The following is a 16,826-nucleotide window of genomic DNA, read 5'->3' as shown; positions in this document are numbered from 1 at the left end:
GTTTGAAAACTCTCTGCATTTATTTTAGTACTTTGGTACTACAACCCATAAACATGCAGTAAAGAGAGTCTTAGACTTGCTCAGAGCACAAGTAAGAACCTGTAGCTGCATTAAGACTTTAGACAGCATATAAAATAATAATAATACTAAAACCGAGTTGTAAAAACAGGCTTACAAAACTCAGTGCTCCCACAGGTGACAGTAGGATTAATAGAAAGGTCCAGTTAGATCATTTGTGGCTCTTGCACATGTGTTTGTGTGTAAATAGTCTCTTGCTTCAGAGCTTCCAAGGTACCTATATTTTTTTTGTCAGAGATAACTCTAGGGAACCTGAGAATCCAACAGAAATCTACCTCTCATAGCAAATAAGTGCAATAAAGCCATTACTACAGTTCAGTAGCCACAATTCCGGGAACTAGAAAATTCATCACAGTGCACTGGCCCTGTTATGGGTGCAGATGAAGAGAAAATTTAAACACTGTAATTGGGCAATTTTCTAAAATTGGTATGTGCAACTAGCCACCTACAGATGAAAATCACCAGTTTTGAGACTTCTGGGCATGAAAACCACTGTCTGTAATTAGACGAACACAGAAAATCTTGACAAAATGGACTTGTCCTTGACCTATTAGTTTATTTCAAAAACCTTCTGTTAGTTAAACTTACATACATCAGGGAATGTTGTAGGTATTTGATCCTTTCTCTCTTATTCAACAATGTGATATATGTCAAAGGCGATCAAGGAAACTGAAGGGAACTAAAGCAAGACCTTCAAAGATTAATCAAGGGAAAAGCTTTCATAGTTACATACCTCAAACAAAAGTGCACCACCTTTTTCTCAGAACAAAAATTATTAAATTTACCATGAAGGTAATTCAAAGAAATTTTATTGCAGTCAACATTGACTGAAATTAGGATTTTTTTTCTTTAATTCTTGCATATTATCCTTTCCTCAGCCTTAGGCATTTAAAGCTGCTCAACTACTTAGGCATTTAAAAGGTCAATTTGCAAAGCATTTTGGTTTGCTAATTTCCACAGTTAGCTAGAAACTTAAGTCATGTTCCAAATTCACTACGAAGCATCTCTGATTTTTCTAATGCTAAAAAAGTTAATGGAGTGCAATCTGTGAATTAGAGCAAAGTGGCAAATTTATAGCACTCTTGATTTTTCACTCAAGCACACAGATTTTTGTCACTATCGAAATTGCTTGTATTTTCTTCAAGATATTCTTCAAGAACTTCTGGTTTTGTATCTTTTCCTGTAATAATTTTGCAATAATGTCTGAGTAATTTTGAAGAATTGTTCATCTGGTTGAGGCCTTCATATATTGTTGTGGGATTTTTTCACCACACACACCTAGAAAGGACCAGAAGTCTATATTGGGCAAATTACTCTGAGCATGTTTTGGCCATGCAGGAAGCCACAGTAAGATGGGATTTATGGCTCTAATGCCTGTTGGCTCCAATACCGACATTCCTGAACAGTTACCAGTATTACCATAAGAGCTATATTGCTCAGAACACATAGCCTCCTGTTTTCTTTCTCCAAAACCAACATTGTGCAGAGGAAAGAAGAGCAAAGAAGGCCTTAAAAGGAAGGAAGAAGTGGATTCTCAACAGGACTTGAGTAGAACAAATCACTATCAAATTAAGCACAACTAATTTTCCCTATATTGACAAACACACAATCAATGAGGACAAAAGCTTACACTCTCTGAAATCCTTTTTACATTCACAGAAGAAGATGTACGCATTAATGGATCCCGGGATGATTTCTGAATTTCCTTTGAACACGCTATGTTTCTCCAGAAGAAGAAAAGTTGCAAGACAAGAGCAGGTTGATGTTGAAGAAGGGCCTCTTTACTCCTTTTAACCTAGACATGCTGTTTCAAGGTAAAATTTGTCATCATAATCACACACTATGCATCAAGCAACAGCCTAGAGAAGGGTGCAAAAATTCCAGGATGAACGACACTGTCTTTCTGAAAGTTCAGCAAGAGTCTGGGTAACATCCATTTTTCTTTTACACTGTGGGAAGGAATAAGCCAGGCTCCATGCATGTCATTCAGACAGCCCATAATACCGAGTCAAGTGATGTCAAAAACATCCTTCCAATGCCATGTGTCTAGGATTTCAGGCACCATTGTGATCATACCTCAACACAATATTTCTGTACTAGATGCAGCTTGTTGCCAGAGTGCAAGTAAACATCGTAACTGACTGCCAGGAGTCAGTCCAGGAGCAGGAAATTAGCAAGTGGCTCAGGCACTCTAGTCTAGGAGAAGAGTAAAAAACGAGCGTGGCTGCAGCACTGGGAACAACAAAGGTCCTTGTTCTCCTGCCTTGAGTGAAAGTAAACAAGTCCATTGTTAGCTGACTTTGCCAAACCTCAAAGAATAATGCTAGAAGGAAAAATAAGTTTACAGAATTGAGCATATACAACCTTTTTCTTCCCGTCATAAATCGTATGTTACACAAGTTGAAACTACCCAAGTGTTTACAGTATGCTATATATATATATATATATATAATGGCACATTTAAGCTTTTTAAATGGATTGGAACGTTTGAGGAATGTATCTGGTGCTGAAAAAGGCTAATATATTACAAATCATATAATATTTTAATCCAGAAAAAATATGTTGGGGCATTTTGACCTAGCATCATATGGGTTAAGAAACTGAAGGAGGATGCCATGAAGCATTGACTGACGAATCAGTTGAGCTAGTCTGCTTCAGATACATTTTGTGCAAGGCATTATCGCTGCAGTCAGTCACAAAAACACATATTTAGTTTTGTACATTAAATACTACACCTGTGAACCTATGTAAAAGATTTTACAAAATATAAATGTCATCAGGACCGCGTATTTCAAACTTTTAAAAATAAACACAAAGTATATATATGTAGGCATATAGGTAGTGAGTTCAATGTCAACACTAGCACAGTTTGTCTCTTCTAAATACAGACCTGTATACTTCCTAGTCCAACACATGCACCTACAAACACATGACCATGCATACAGCTTTACGTTCTGCTGTTTGCAGAAGAGTCAGAATATACAGCACTATACATTGTTTCAACTCAAAACTGGTTGGCAAATTAAGGCAGATGCCATCCAAAAGGAATTCCTTGTGAGCTACTACCAAAAAAAAAAAAAAAAAAAAAAAGAAGAGAGAGAGAGAGAGAAAACTAGGGGTATAGTTATTTCATCTCAATAAAAACACTGAAGACCATGGTGATGAGGACCTAAGATTCAAAAGGCTTTGTCCAGCATATGATGGGGATCACTCCTGGACAAGATACAACGGTGTAGAACTGGTTGCTATAACACATAACAAACACAGTTCTAATGAGGCGTACAGCTTTCACACCACCATCCAACCCAGCTCTGGGTTCAGACTACTGAGGTCTCTGAGCGGAAGGAGACAGAGCAGTTGTATGCTGTTCTTCTCACAGCAGGAGGTGCTGAAGGTGATCTGGATGCCCATCTGGATGGTAAGCGTCGATTTGCTGGCCGAGCAGGCCGGGAGAATCCCTTCCCACTTGAACATTTAGCTGGCACAGATATCTAGAACACAAAGGCAATTCCCTGCTTTAACAAGTTATGGATTTTGTGGAATGCAGCAGGAATGCAGGAAGACACTTGGGGTGACCTCAGAACAGGTGGTCTGAAGCTATTAAAAGGAACACAGTTATGCACAGAATGCAAAAGAAGAGCTATTTCTATGTATAGGGATTCTCACATCAGTTGCAGTTTAAAAGATACGCAGACAAGTGTCAGACACAAGGTAAGATATAAAATGTTAATGCAAGCCAAAACTGTCAATCACTTCTTATTTCTTTTAATTTCTGGAAGATTTTTTGTCCATGAACAATGTATACTGTTCTAAATGTAGAACTAGGAAGATAATCATATATTACTGAAGTACGACCTACATACTTTTCAGGTATTTCTTGGTAAATCCTGTTTCAGGAGTCACATTTTGCTAAGGACTATTTCCATTAGTGCAATATTAAGCTATTTACACTTCGTAACTAATTCAGAATAGTTAAGTATTAAGGCAGTGTCATGTCTACATGCAGAGCCTTATATACACAGGAAAACCAACTGATTTTGATCATAGACACGGTGATGTAAATTGGAAACAATAAAAATCTAGTATTACTTCTTTCCTATATATTCACTAATAAAATTTGTTCTATCAGAAGTTCATTGGATGAAAAGACCAGAAGCTTTATGCTGGGTTTGTTTTCTGTGCTGTAGCAAAGATGTGTCTGCTAAGCAAGATACTGCATCACTGCAAGGCTGTCAGAAAGGTATGCAGAAGGAAATATGGAAGGTCGGATTCTCAGCTGTTTAAATCCACATAGCTCCACCAAAGTCTGTGAATCTGTGACAGTTTAAAGCACATCAGCTGGCAGTCTGAACCCATTTAAATTGCTTTGCTCCAAACACTTTTGCCTTCTTTTTTCTGAGACACCAAGAGGCATATCTCTTTGTGTTCATTGGCCAAGGAGCTCTTCAGGAAAAACTATTTTTCTTTCTTTGTGGCCTTTTACAGAACCTGCAATTTATAGTGTATTTTCAAAACCATCTGTCTTTCCTTTCATTAAGAAAAAAATGTTGGCAAAGGCAGTATTTTTAAGCTTCTGCAAATAAAATTCAGCCAAATATAAACTCATTAGTCACGCAATAGTCAAATGTAAATTAAATAGCCTCTTCTGTTTCTCTGAGCCTATGCTTGAATAGGATAAGCCTGAAACTGAGACATGAGTATGGGGAGGTCACTTTATTACTGGAAACTTCATGGGACTACAATACCCCTTTTCATAGGCAGTTCCAAGGAAATCCAGAACAAACACCTTGGATGCCGAAGGATGCTACTTAGGCCCCCTAGGATTTTGACATGGCCAAGTGTGATTATTCCTTTTGGGAAAGCTTATGAAATAACTTCTCAATGAAAGAAAGGAGAGAGGAAATTAAAACCTGATTACAGTTCTCACTAGTTCAATCCTTGAATATCTGCACTGCAGCTAAAACTTAGCTTTACACAACAGCAGCAGAGATCAGAGTCTGGCACACATCTTCACTAATTATTCTTATTTGCATGTTTCTGCCCTCCCATAATTCTGTTCTCTGCAGAGGAAATACATTTGATTGATCCAGATTCTGACATAAAGTGTCTATTTCTATATAATTATTTACCTTATCATGTTAGCCTTCTTAGTTTTAGAATCTGAAGTTTGGTGTAAAGCTGTAAGATTTTGTACTTGCCACTCTTACGAACCTTACCTCTGGTAACTTCTGTCTCTCTTTTCCTTGCTTGAGTTGCTGCCCAATATGCCTGGCTGAACTCCTTGGAAATTCTTGCTTTCCTTGCTCAATCTGGAGCATTTCTAAATACTGACTCAGTGTCTCACAACTCCCATCAGTGAATTCAGAATTCGTACACTTATCTTTGCAGCATTTTGTATTACATGGAGAAGTCACTGTTGATTTTTCATAGTTTTTCAAAAGCTTTTCAACAACACCGTAGTTCGACCTGGAGTCAGCTGAACGTGGGCGACCAGATAAATTACTTGGTCTCCAGTCATGTTCATGAAGCATGTGCCTATAACCACTTGTATTTGGAAGTCCATTTATTTGCTTTTGTTGTCCTGTTGTTTTGACAGCTTTGCTGATGTTGTTAGTTTCTTGCTCCTTCACTGCAGAGAATTTGGCATTTGAAATACAAGACATATTTACAGTTTCTGTCCTGCTAATACCAGAGTCACACAATAGGCTGCAGGATTTCTGATCTTCTGATGCTGCTTGAGGCACCTGGTTTTCTTGCAAAGGATTATTATGTTTATCTGTGTGAAATACAGTTCGGTTAAACTCATCAATTTTTGCTGCTAAAGTTTCATTTCTTTGGGTCTTTCCAAAGGTATACCTAGAGTCTTCCAAAAGACTCTTGTGCAGGGCAGAAGGGGCATAAACGTCATTACTGTATTTAGGGCTGCTGTGAGACTTGGGATTTTGTCTCTGGTGCATCTTGTTGCTTTGGGCCATATTTCCATCTGAACAACTCTTCTGGGCGGAAAGTGGGAAAGATTCACTTCTATTGTCTTTTCCAAGTTTGCCCAAATCATATGCCCACGTGTTGTGGCAGAAACTTGGTACATTGCACTCACTTGTGGTTACAGGTATTGCAGCAGTTACCATCACAGGAGCTTTCACAGGATGCCCTCCTTTTGCACAAGCAGCTGCAAGTTCATTCTGGTTTATAGGTGAGGGATTCATTAGATTCTTCCCATTTTTACAGTCCTGAGCCTTGCAATTGTTTTTGATGCCTGGATCTCTTATTGGTGCTTCAGAAAGCTGTACAACTGCAGAAAGTGAGTTAGTTAGGTGCCGAGAAGTGCTCCGTGGAGGAACTGGTGGAGCTTCTTTACTTTGCCAAGTTCTGAAGTCTGTTCCTCTGTTACCAGTAAGACTACCATGAGACACCAAACCCCTGGTGGAGCTCATCAGATTCTTCCTGTTGTTATGTTCCTCTGTTTCAAAAGCAATTGAAGTCTGTGATTCACTGATGGGCACATGGTTCATCTCAGGCAGAATAACTGTGGTTTTGGTTTCCTTAGATTCCCCCAGGAAAGGAAGTGACTTCATTCTGGAAATGAAAGGAGAGGTGTTTTAAGGATGAGCTATAAGGCTTTCCCCTCAAGGGACCTCAGCATGGATTCAGTATCCCTAGGAGCAGGTATTTTAACCCTGTCTGCTTAAAAATATTTGGCAGCAGTTTTCCTGGAGCTGATACACCCAGCATATTTGAAACATACATAAAGATTCTGAAGAAAAGCTCAGCAAAGGGAATCTTCTATTTCCTTCCCTTGCTACTAAAATTTTTTTTGTAGATGATTGCTGGTTTTGTTACCTATTATACAGTAAGGACAGTGGGATCTTATAAGTTCTAATGACTCCAATGAGAGTCTACCTGACTGTGAACTGAATGAAGAAAGCTTTAAGACATAGGACATCCCTTGAGTAGGTTTCCTAACACTACATATGACAGTAGGATTGTGTCTTTTGAGGTCTGTTCAAACCTCACCACTTTCAGACAGAATTTAGGAACTATGCATCAGCTATGAATCTATTTGCTTTGAAGATACAAAGATTAACATAGATACAATAGTAGATTAGAGACAGCTAGCCAAGTAATTGCATGCGGGAGTGCAAGAAGTCCCTCTCTTCTTTGGGAGCACCTGAGAAGAGATTGCCATGATGCAGATTTCTGTGGCAAATCAGCCTGAGACATAGCCTTTTTCAGTCTCTTTCCTGATGTTCACCTTGTCACACCACAGGTTCAGTTTCATCTTCTGAGAATTTCTGCACAACCCAAGGGGAAGACTGGTATTTAGTTGGCAAAAGGAGATCATGAACACTGACTTTCCAACAGATGGTGTAATGTTATTTTGTCATACTTTTCAGGGTCTGGCTTACCATCTTTTCATTAGTACAAATGTATGGTTGTTCTTGTTTCTTTTGCCTTTTTTTGCACTCTTGGATTGTCAGTCCCAGATGCATACCTCACACTTAAGGCTAGATCTCAGCTTAATGCAAGAAACTTCCCAGTCTAACAAACCCATATACTGTTGTATAGAACTGCATGGAAATGAGGCCAGGGCAGACAGAAATATCTGTTCATTTTCCCAATCCTCTGTATAGTCATATAGACTCTATATGGTCATTAGAAACAAGTGCAATTTCATCTCATATAAATACTAATTTTAATTTGTAGGTTCTGCAGATAAACTCCATTTTGCTAGTAAAATGTGCCCTTGTATCATATTTCAGCACATTGAATTTGAATGTTTTCTGCTGAGCACTGAAACACTGGGAGGATAGGAAATGCACAGTTCCTAATAGATTTACAATCCCCCCTTCAAACTGAACAGGAGCACAGAATCATTTTTATTTCCTTTAATGTAAAGAGTCCAAATATGTTTTTACCTTCTGTGGTTGGACCTCTTTCGAATTTCCTCTTGATAGCTGCATAATTCTTCACTGACTCTGGCAAGTTCTTTGAGAGCCTTTACAAATATAGAAACAGTTCTTTAACATAAGCCTTTTAAATGGGATCTCTAGAATTATTTTGAAACTTGTGGTGATTTGCATTTAAGACTCACAGCAAATTAGCATAAGGAAAGATACAAAAATTGCCCCCAGGTTATGAATGGAGGTAAAGAGCATGCAGCAAACCAAGGAGGAAGAAGAGACAGTGTCCTGCTGGAAAGTTAAAATCAGGGAGATCAGTTCTTTAGGTTAACCTCACAGGTCAAAGCCCTTGGTATCTTCCTCACCCTTGTAACAAAAACTCATACTTTACGTACTATGTTGAGATCACCAATATAATTCTTGGTGGTTTTCTTGGAAGCATTGATGCTGAGGCTGTCTTCAGGTTCCTCACCATTCTCAAAGGCCAGATTGTCCATTGACAGAGTATTAGTTCTGCTCTTGGCTCTGGTTTCTTTACATTCATGTCCTGTTTTACTGAACAAACTCCCTTTTTCCATCCTGTTGTTTTCCACATCATGTTGACTGTTGAGCTCCAGTGTGTCTCTATCTTCTGAAGTAGGGGAACACATGGACAGCTGCAGCATCTTGCTCTGACAGACCTTACTATCATGGATGTTCATATTGCTCTCCCTTCTAAGTTTTACCTCCTGGTAAAGCTGAAAAGACAATAGAACTTTCTATTAAATCATGGTACTGTGATGAACTTTATGGTAAAAGAACACAGTCATCTTTTGTTCTGAACAATGCTTCACTCAGTAGCACCAAGTAGAAAGATTTTATACACATGTCAGTGTAAAACTGTTGAGCCACACAACGTGCCAGCTCACAGACCATTATTGGCACAGGATGAGGAAAGGGCTGTTACCATTCACAAAATATTTAGAATGATTTTAATGTATGGCTTCCATCCACAGGATGGGATTGGAAGAGATCTCATGAGGTCAATGTCCATGCCTTGAGCTACAGGCTTTATGGTCGTCTTCCAAGTACTATGCGGTGGACACAGTGGACACACATGTACTATGCGGTGGACACACATCCATCCAGTCTGATGGATGGGGAATGGGAGGGGGGGAAAGGGCTCTGGCTATATTACAGCCAGATAAGGTATGAGAGGAAGTGAAGTTCCATCACAGGCAGTGTCATCTGCACTAGAGCAGACTCTTCCGGTTCTCAGATAAGTGGAATTCTTCCCTGTGACTGTTGGGATAAATCAGTACTGAAGAAAAGTATTATTTGGCAATGTGCTGACAACCTTCTTTCAGTCTATCTGATGAGATCCAGTGGCTTCGTTAGTAAATGAAAAGGTGCTAATTCCTGTCACCCAGCAAACCCAAACCAGGGAACTGTGATAAATTAGAAAAAAATAGCAACATCATGAAAACCTCTTCTGCTTACAATGTAATTTCCAGTGCCAAGAATCCCATGGTTCTTTATAAACATTCACGAAACCTGCTCTTGTGAAGAAAGTTCAGAGCAGGCACCTCTGAGCAGCTGTCTGCCTGCTCTCTCCCAGTGCACGAGGCCAACAAAACAGCTTTGGGAAGGACAGTGAAAAGAAACACCAGCATGAAGAACATGTGGTTGTTCCACGGGTAGTGCTGTGGATTACAAGTATTCTCACATTCAGAGTTGACCTTTGGCTTCATCCCGGGCTTTAAGATTTCACTCCCAAAGCTCAGCTGCTCAGGGAACCCAAGGGATGAACTTTGTAGTTTCCAAGAAATGAGGCCCTCAGACAGACTCAGCATAGGAGTAAGGAGGGAAAACAATATATTATCCTAAGCCACATAAGTCTTCATGGATAATTCCAAGATTTAGGCTAGGTTTTGATGGGCTGGAGAAAATTATCAAATAAAAAATACAAGATGATAAGTTAGAATGAGTTTTATTGAGGAAATCCTTCTACAGGTGATGACATTTAAAAGGTCTCTCCCATTTCTCCAGCCATATTGGCAAAGAAATGTCAGACAGATGAAATCAAGGGCAGTTATAGAAGGGACCCAGCTTAAGAAGGGACCCAAGGATAGCAATAACCTTGGAGTATCATCTGCAGATTTGTTTGGTCTTGCAGTACCCAGAGATTTCCTTCACTCTCTTTCCCTCAGGTCCATTCCATTTTTATCTGTTAATCTTGCTAAAGCATACGCTAGTAAATACCAAAGAATAAACATGGTCTTTGCTGCCCTTATCAGGACTACTAGTAGGCAAAATACCTTTTTACAACATATTACTGTCCTTCCAAAACAGCTCATACACTGAACAAACTGAAATTCAACTCACACACAGAGATCACATTATTAACTTTTGAAGCACTCTCACCTTGGAGGCGAAATTAGGCAAGACAGCACAAAAATGTCCTAACACAAAAGACAAAATGTTGTTTTCATACTAAGACTACCATTCCAAAGTCTGCCAGAGCTGCAGGTGAAATATAAAAGAGTTGACATTATGGAGTTATGCTGGCTTAATGGTCAGTGTATGGCTGCAATTCATTTGGCTTTGATAATTTTCCTTCTCATACTTTCGTATGAGCAGTCTCTGCCATACATTCCTGTGTGGCTCAGCCACACGACAGTATTGGCAGACTCCAAGCAAAACTACTCCATGTGTATATTAGAATGAAAAATGTGGAAAGCTCAGTGGTGAAAAACTTGTTTTTTTATGTTGCCAAGGTATGTTCAATTGATGCATTACAGAGTGCCAGGGAGTTCTGCCACAGTGAAAATTTTGGGGATAAAAGAATAATAAATAATTACCTAATCTATTTTTGGAAGGAGATGCATTAGAAACAGCAGCAACTGTTTGTTACTATGTGTAAATGTAAGAGGCATCAGGACCTCCCTCCTATTTACTGTAGCCGTTTTCTATACTAAAAGCCATCCATAAATGGAGAAGGTTCTAGCCAGAAAAATTCTGCATCGTGCAGTGTTTAATGCATGATGGTTTTTACAGTATTACCATTTATCACAGCACATCTGTGCCATGCAATTCCGTTTTGCCAGCGAGCTACAATTCCTAGATTTTTGTTATTAAATATGCATTTTCCTAAACCCCATATAGACAGTTGTTCAGCATATCTATACTTGAACAAGCATGTATAAAATTAGCAGTGTGGCTCATACCCAGCAGAACTTAGCAGTATATACCACTAAGAGTATCATCGCAAGCTTCACACAAAGTGACATTTAGCATCCTGCTTTGTATTCATGAGTATTCATGAAATGAGCAATTGCAAATACTGCTTAACCCCTGGCTCAGAAACTTCCAGTGACAGGTAATAAATAGGGCATTATTCAGAAAAAAAAAAAAAAAAAAGTAATTTCTAGTCACTGATAAGACTTAAATGAAAATATTAGTGTTCAGAGTTTTGTTTAAAAGTACCTCTTCTATTTTCTTCTGCATGACCTTCCACTGACATTCCCATTCCTTCCTTTCATTGTCAAATCTCTCCAGCAACTCCATCTTCTCTTTATTCCAGTTCCTCTCAGTATTCTCCAGTTGTTTACCCAGGTCCATGGTTACAGTCTGTGTAACAGCAAGAAGACAGCTTTGCTTTTTTTCTTTCTTCCCTGAATGTTTCCTGGAAGTTTATCAGAGTAAGTCTTACTTGTGACTGATTTGAGCTTTCAGATTAAAAAACAACAAAGAAAAAACCCAAAATAACTAACTGAAATGTGCTCACAGGAAACAGCAACACATGATTGCATGAGACATGTCTAGAGAAAGACTGGCATAGGGATGTACTAAATATTGTAGGACACAAATCCAAGGTCAGAGAGGCCCAATCTAGAAAGGGGATAAGGGACATGCATATCACAGAATTAGGGATGTCCACAGTGGGCTCTATACCATGGCCACTTTGCATCTTTGCCATTTCTATTCACTATAAACCTGTTCTCAATGCAATTTGGATCTGCATGATATTCAATAGCAATTTAGGACCAACAATGTCTGCCCTTGAGGGTGAAAGCTATTTTTATGTTTGTTCAAAAGACAACTGCAAGTGTAAAGCTATCAAGATGCTGAAGGGAGTGGAACATCTCCCTTATGAGGAAAGGCTGAGGGAGCTGGGTCTCTTCAGCTTGGAGAAGAGGAGAATGAGGGTCAGCCTCATCAATGTTTATAAATATGTAAGGGGTGAGTGCCAGGAGGATGGAGTCAAGCTTTTCTCAGGGGTGACCAACAGTAGGACAAGGGGCAATGGTTATAAACTGGAGCATAGGCAGTTCCATATAAATATAAGGAAGAAATTTTTCCCTAAGAGTGTGACAGGGCACTGGCACAGGCTGCCCAGGGAGGGTGTGGAGTCTCCTTCCCTGGAGACATTCAAAGCCCACCTGGATGTGTTCCTGTGTGACCTGTGCTGTAGGTGACCCTGCTCTGGCAGGAGGGGTAGACCCAATGATCTTCTGAGGTCCCTTCCAACCCCTCACTTTCTATGATTCTATGTTTGTTCACACAGTCCTTTCACACACGCATGTAGCACAGCAAAGATTGTGACATTCTTTTGTAAATTGAAGATTATAAACTTGACACATGCAGAAAATCCTAGTAGCTATATGAATGCTTTTGAATACATGAAAGAAAACAGTAGGCAAGCTAATAGCAGGTACCAAACATAAATATGCAGCAGGAAGCAGTGTTATATTATATTCCACTATATACAAGGTCACTATAAAGAGTTCACGTATTTTGGATTTACAAATCTAAATCTATACATGATAGTTCCAAGACCAGCATAGGGCCAACTAGAAATTATTCTCCAACAGAACCAACTCAAATTTAGTTCAATACTTTGCTTAGAATATTTAACTAATTTGTGCTTCTGTTGTTCTTTCCCTTTCTTAAGTCTATAGGATCTTTGTGTCTGTGGACGAAAACTATTAACGTGAACCACTACATATGTATATTTTAAGAGAAATATTTTTGATCTTCTTAACTGATTTTGGAGCAAAATTGTTACAGATTTTATGGGCCTGGTGTTCCTCTTCCTTTCTTAGGCTTTAAAATAGAAACTCCACCAACAACACATTTACTATGCCAGCAATGTGGAAATAACTCAGTTATTTTCAGTTCAGTTATTATGTTCAGTTACAATGTCTCCTGTGGTATAACAGCTGGTACATACACCTTGATACTTGAGTTTGTTAACTATGGCTCTGAAAGTCAGCTGTTGTATTACTTAGGCAGACAGGAAACCTAATCACAAACCATCTCCCCATTGCATTGGTCTTCTACAAGAAACTAATCCTATGGACAGGTAAATGAAATTTCCAAGAGTTAACTAGGGATAAATTCAATTCAGCCTCCTGGAATTTCTTCATTTCTCTGATGGTCCATGGTTGTCCACTCACATGAACCATGCATTTTATCATCCATGTTTTCTTTGATATAGTGAAAATTCATTCTTGAGCTTTACATAAAGTGCTTTCCCATCCTATATTCTGTTGGATAAATCTTGTTGATCCAGCTGCAGCTACTGTGTAATCACTGCTTACCAGCATTTGCATTATTTCAGCTGACTGGGAAGCTGATGCCAAACTTAGAGTCAGCTTCCTTCATGAACAAGTAAGCAGAAGAGCTCAGCTGAAGCCCAATGGGTTACTGCAGTCTTTCTGTCCTAGAAGCCCTGCAACAGAATCCCTCACCTAACAGCCATCACGGGCCCAGTCCTAACTCAGGGTCTGCAAAACCATTTACCTCAAGCAGTTCTGCTCTGAGGACTTAGAGAATAAACTAACTATTCTTCAAATATCTCTGTCTGCCCATTTAACAAAGGTGTATCCATGTCACCACGTAATGGGATATTGGATTCTACTCTTTCAGACTCTGATTCACACCTGGCTTGGAGCTCCAAAATCTGCCCCTCAATCACCTACAAAGTGTTTTCAGCCCCTGCTCCTTCCACCTGCCTAAAAACATACAGGCTTGCTTCACAAAAACCATAAAACTCCCTGAATAATGAACTGCTGAAAGATAGTGCAGTATTCTCATAAAAGTCAACCACTGGTTTGCAATGGCTTTTTAGGGAAGCAATCTAGGCTACAGAGACTGCACCTCTCCAGGCCAATGATCCAGCTTTGTGCCAGACTTCAGTGTGTGTTGACCAAAAACAACTTAGAAAAAAATTCCACTGCACTTAAGTCGCAATCTAGACATCTATTGTTAAGGACCCTTAAAACCATGTCAATACTTCCTCACTTTGTTAATTCAAAGGCTGCAATTTTGGGTACACTCGTTCACTTTTTTTTTTTAATGATGATTTTTTTTGGTAAATGATTTTGCTAGTGCACTATTACCAATAATGATAGTGCATCAATCAGCAGCATATTACTAGAAAGCAAACCAATGCTATATAGCATAATTTTTTACATATATATTAATAGATTTGTAGTATGTACTCCATTCAAGCATGCATATAGCATTGAAAAAGCCCCTGGTGGTTTCTTAGTACTGGGAATTACTATTGCCATGTCTGTGTTCATCTTAACAGTTTCCAAATTGTTTCATATGGGGCTCTGATTATAAAAATACATTGGAAACCACAAAAATAAAATCAAGTTTTTTAAGGCAGGGTGAGAGGTTTGCTTGTTTTTTCCCTACTAGCAAAAAAAATCCAATTTGTCATCCTGGTCATATACCCTCTGTCTGTAGAGTGTACCAAAATGTACCCATGGGTATTTCCTATGTCTTAAGCAACCCAAATGGATGTAAAATGTCACATTATAATTTGTTGCATAGATCAGAACAATATCTGTGCTCTTGCAGTACTGGCACTTTCTGCATGTCCTAGACAAGGTCAGAAGCTCATTAACAGCAATCAAATTCAAGCAAATAATCAATTTTGTCTACATCAGCTGCATTTTCCTTTATCTTTTCCTTTAGCTTTCCCTCCTCTAAAATGTTTATGAGTGATTATTTTATGTTAATATTATTATTACTCATGCCTTTTCTATCCACAGATTAAAAATGCAACATAGTTTGCAACCAACTTCTAAACATAATCTGCAGTGACATCAGATGAGATGTTGTCAACAAAGATTAATTATATTGGATGTCCATAACCATTCAGATACACAAATATTTCCTTGATTTTACAGAAAAAAAAGCAATTAAATTACATGTCAAACTCAGTGCTGTATTACTGATTACTAAAGAAATTGTAAATGTATATATTTATACAACTATATAAGTATGTCATATGCTACAATGCTGTGCACTTTATACATAAAAAGAAATTACAGTTAAGTGAGTGAGAGAGACAAGAAAGAAAAAAAAGATAATATAAAAAATATAAAATGAGAAGGAATGAAGGGGGAGAAGACTGAAAGTAGACTAAAAGAGTGAATTAAAAAAAAAGAAAGAAGGAAAGCAAGAAAAGCAAGAAGAGAAAGAAGAGAAAGAAGAGAAAGAAGAGAAAGAAGAGAAAGAAGAGAAAGAAGAGAAAGAAGAGAAAGAAAGAAAAGAAGGAAGAGAAAGAGAAAGAAGAGAAAGAGAAAGAAAGAGAGAGAGAAAGAGAAAGACAGACAGACTCAAGTGTTCACAGTGCTACCTGTCATCCCTGCTCTGTTGATGTTTCTATGCCTGCTCTGAAGAAGCTGACTTGAAAAAAAGGCTAGAAAACAAAAAAAAAACCCCTGTTTATCTAAGAATAAAGACCATATATAACATACAAGAACAACACATTAAATACAAGTAAGAGAGATGTTTAAATAACTGCCACATGAGTAATTTGCTTTCTTTTTTTAATCTTAACTGTTCAAACCCACAGATTTAAAATAAACCATAACCATACCTTTCATGGAATAAGAAACCCTTTCGAAGTTTTCAGTCCATTTTCAAACAGCAGTGAAAGCAATGAAATGCACAGCTAGCTGAGATCCAGTTCTGTGAATCTTATCTTTAAAAGAAATAAGAACGCTCAGCAAGACAAAACCTTTCAACTGGGGCAGTATTTGCAACTCTCTTTGAGTAACTCTGCAACTTCTGCAAACTGAAAAACAGTTCCGTTCAGCATCATCCCAGCAGCTGGCTTCCACGTGACGTCAGTGCACGGAGGATGGTTTTAAAGCCATCTCTTCCAACCCCCAGCTCTGTAACTTTATATCTCCTCATATTTTGTGTAAACAACTCCAAGTCCAGGACATTTTTAGGTTTTATAGTGCAGTGCAGTCTTTAAAGCTTGCCAAAGCAGCTAGTGTTAATATTAAAGCTATGACAATAGGCAATTTTAGGTTCCTTTTATTAGTGTCCATGTTGGAAAAGAAGATTCTTTGCTGCCTTCCAGACCCAGTTTTCAGGGCTATGTTTTTAGCATGATCTTTTTGAGCTTTGCAACTTGATCCTCATAAACTGCTTTGGTAAAGACAGTTTGCTTAAAGCAGCAGTTTTGTTGGTTAATAGCTATCCTAAAGAGCTAAAAGCAAAGTCCTCCTCCCTAAATTCTTTTTCTGTATTCTACATAAGCTATGGCTGATGAAGTGAGGAATTATTTTGGCACTGTGTAATCCTACTGTCTTGCATTCTGGGTATGGTGATAATGGTTTCTTTGGGATATACTCAATTATTCCTGCTACTTTATAAGATTTCTGGATCAGATTCTCCAGTCTGATAAGATACTTTGTGTCTCAGCAAAATAAAATGCTTGAAGTTGGAGGGAGACTCTCCCTTCCTCAGGGAAACTCATCCCTAGCATAAGACTAGCAGGAAAGATCCAAAACCACCTTGGCCTGGATTTAAAGCATTAGGAATGCCTATAGCAAG

The 16,826-nt window shown here is 38.5% G+C and overlaps 1 protein-coding gene across 2 annotated transcripts; it reads right to left on the bottom strand.

Annotated features, from left to right (window-relative positions):
- Positions 1–617: 617 nt before the first annotated feature.
- Positions 618–16,016, bottom strand: KIAA0408 (KIAA0408 ortholog). Of its 2 annotated transcripts, none has more exons than XM_030448335.1 (6): positions 15,859–16,016; positions 11,445–11,643; positions 8,375–8,716; positions 7,995–8,074; positions 5,295–6,654; positions 618–3,569 (listed from the first exon to the last, which is right to left on the bottom strand). In XM_030448335.1, exons 2-6 carry the CDS (start codon positions 11,577–11,579, stop codon positions 3,396–3,398), a joined length of 2,091 nt encoding a protein of 696 aa, XP_030304195.1. In that variant the 5' UTR covers positions 11,580–11,643; positions 15,859–16,016; the 3' UTR covers positions 618–3,395. The 2 variants fall into 2 exon arrangements, with proteins under 2 accessions (XP_030304195.1, XP_008495536.2); XM_008497314.2 differs by having other exon boundaries at positions 11,445–11,588.
- Between the last annotated feature and the right edge of the window lie 810 nt (positions 16,017–16,826).

The sequence above is a fragment of the Calypte anna genome, chromosome 3 (genome assembly GCF_003957555.1).
Source record: "Calypte anna isolate BGI_N300 chromosome 3, bCalAnn1_v1.p, whole genome shotgun sequence".
Taxonomy (NCBI): Eukaryota; Metazoa; Chordata; class Aves; order Apodiformes; family Trochilidae; genus Calypte; species Calypte anna.
The sequence above is the reverse complement of the archived record's forward strand: the minus strand, read 5'-3'. Positions and strand labels throughout refer to the sequence as shown.

Bases quoted from the DNA above. Each gene is read 5' to 3' on its own strand.
- KIAA0408 (XM_030448335.1), bottom strand. From the start codon at position 11,579: ATGGACCTGGGTAAACAACTGGAGAATACTGAGAGGAACTGGAATAAA. The intron at 8,075-8,374 runs GTACGTAAAGTA...ATATTTGTAAAG, and splicing joins ATATTGGTGATCTCAACATA to GCTCTCAAAGAACTTGCCAG. The intron at 6,655-7,994 runs GTAAAAACATAT...TTTCATTTCCAG, and splicing joins AAGAGGTCCAACCACAGAAG to AATGAAGTCACTTCCTTTCC.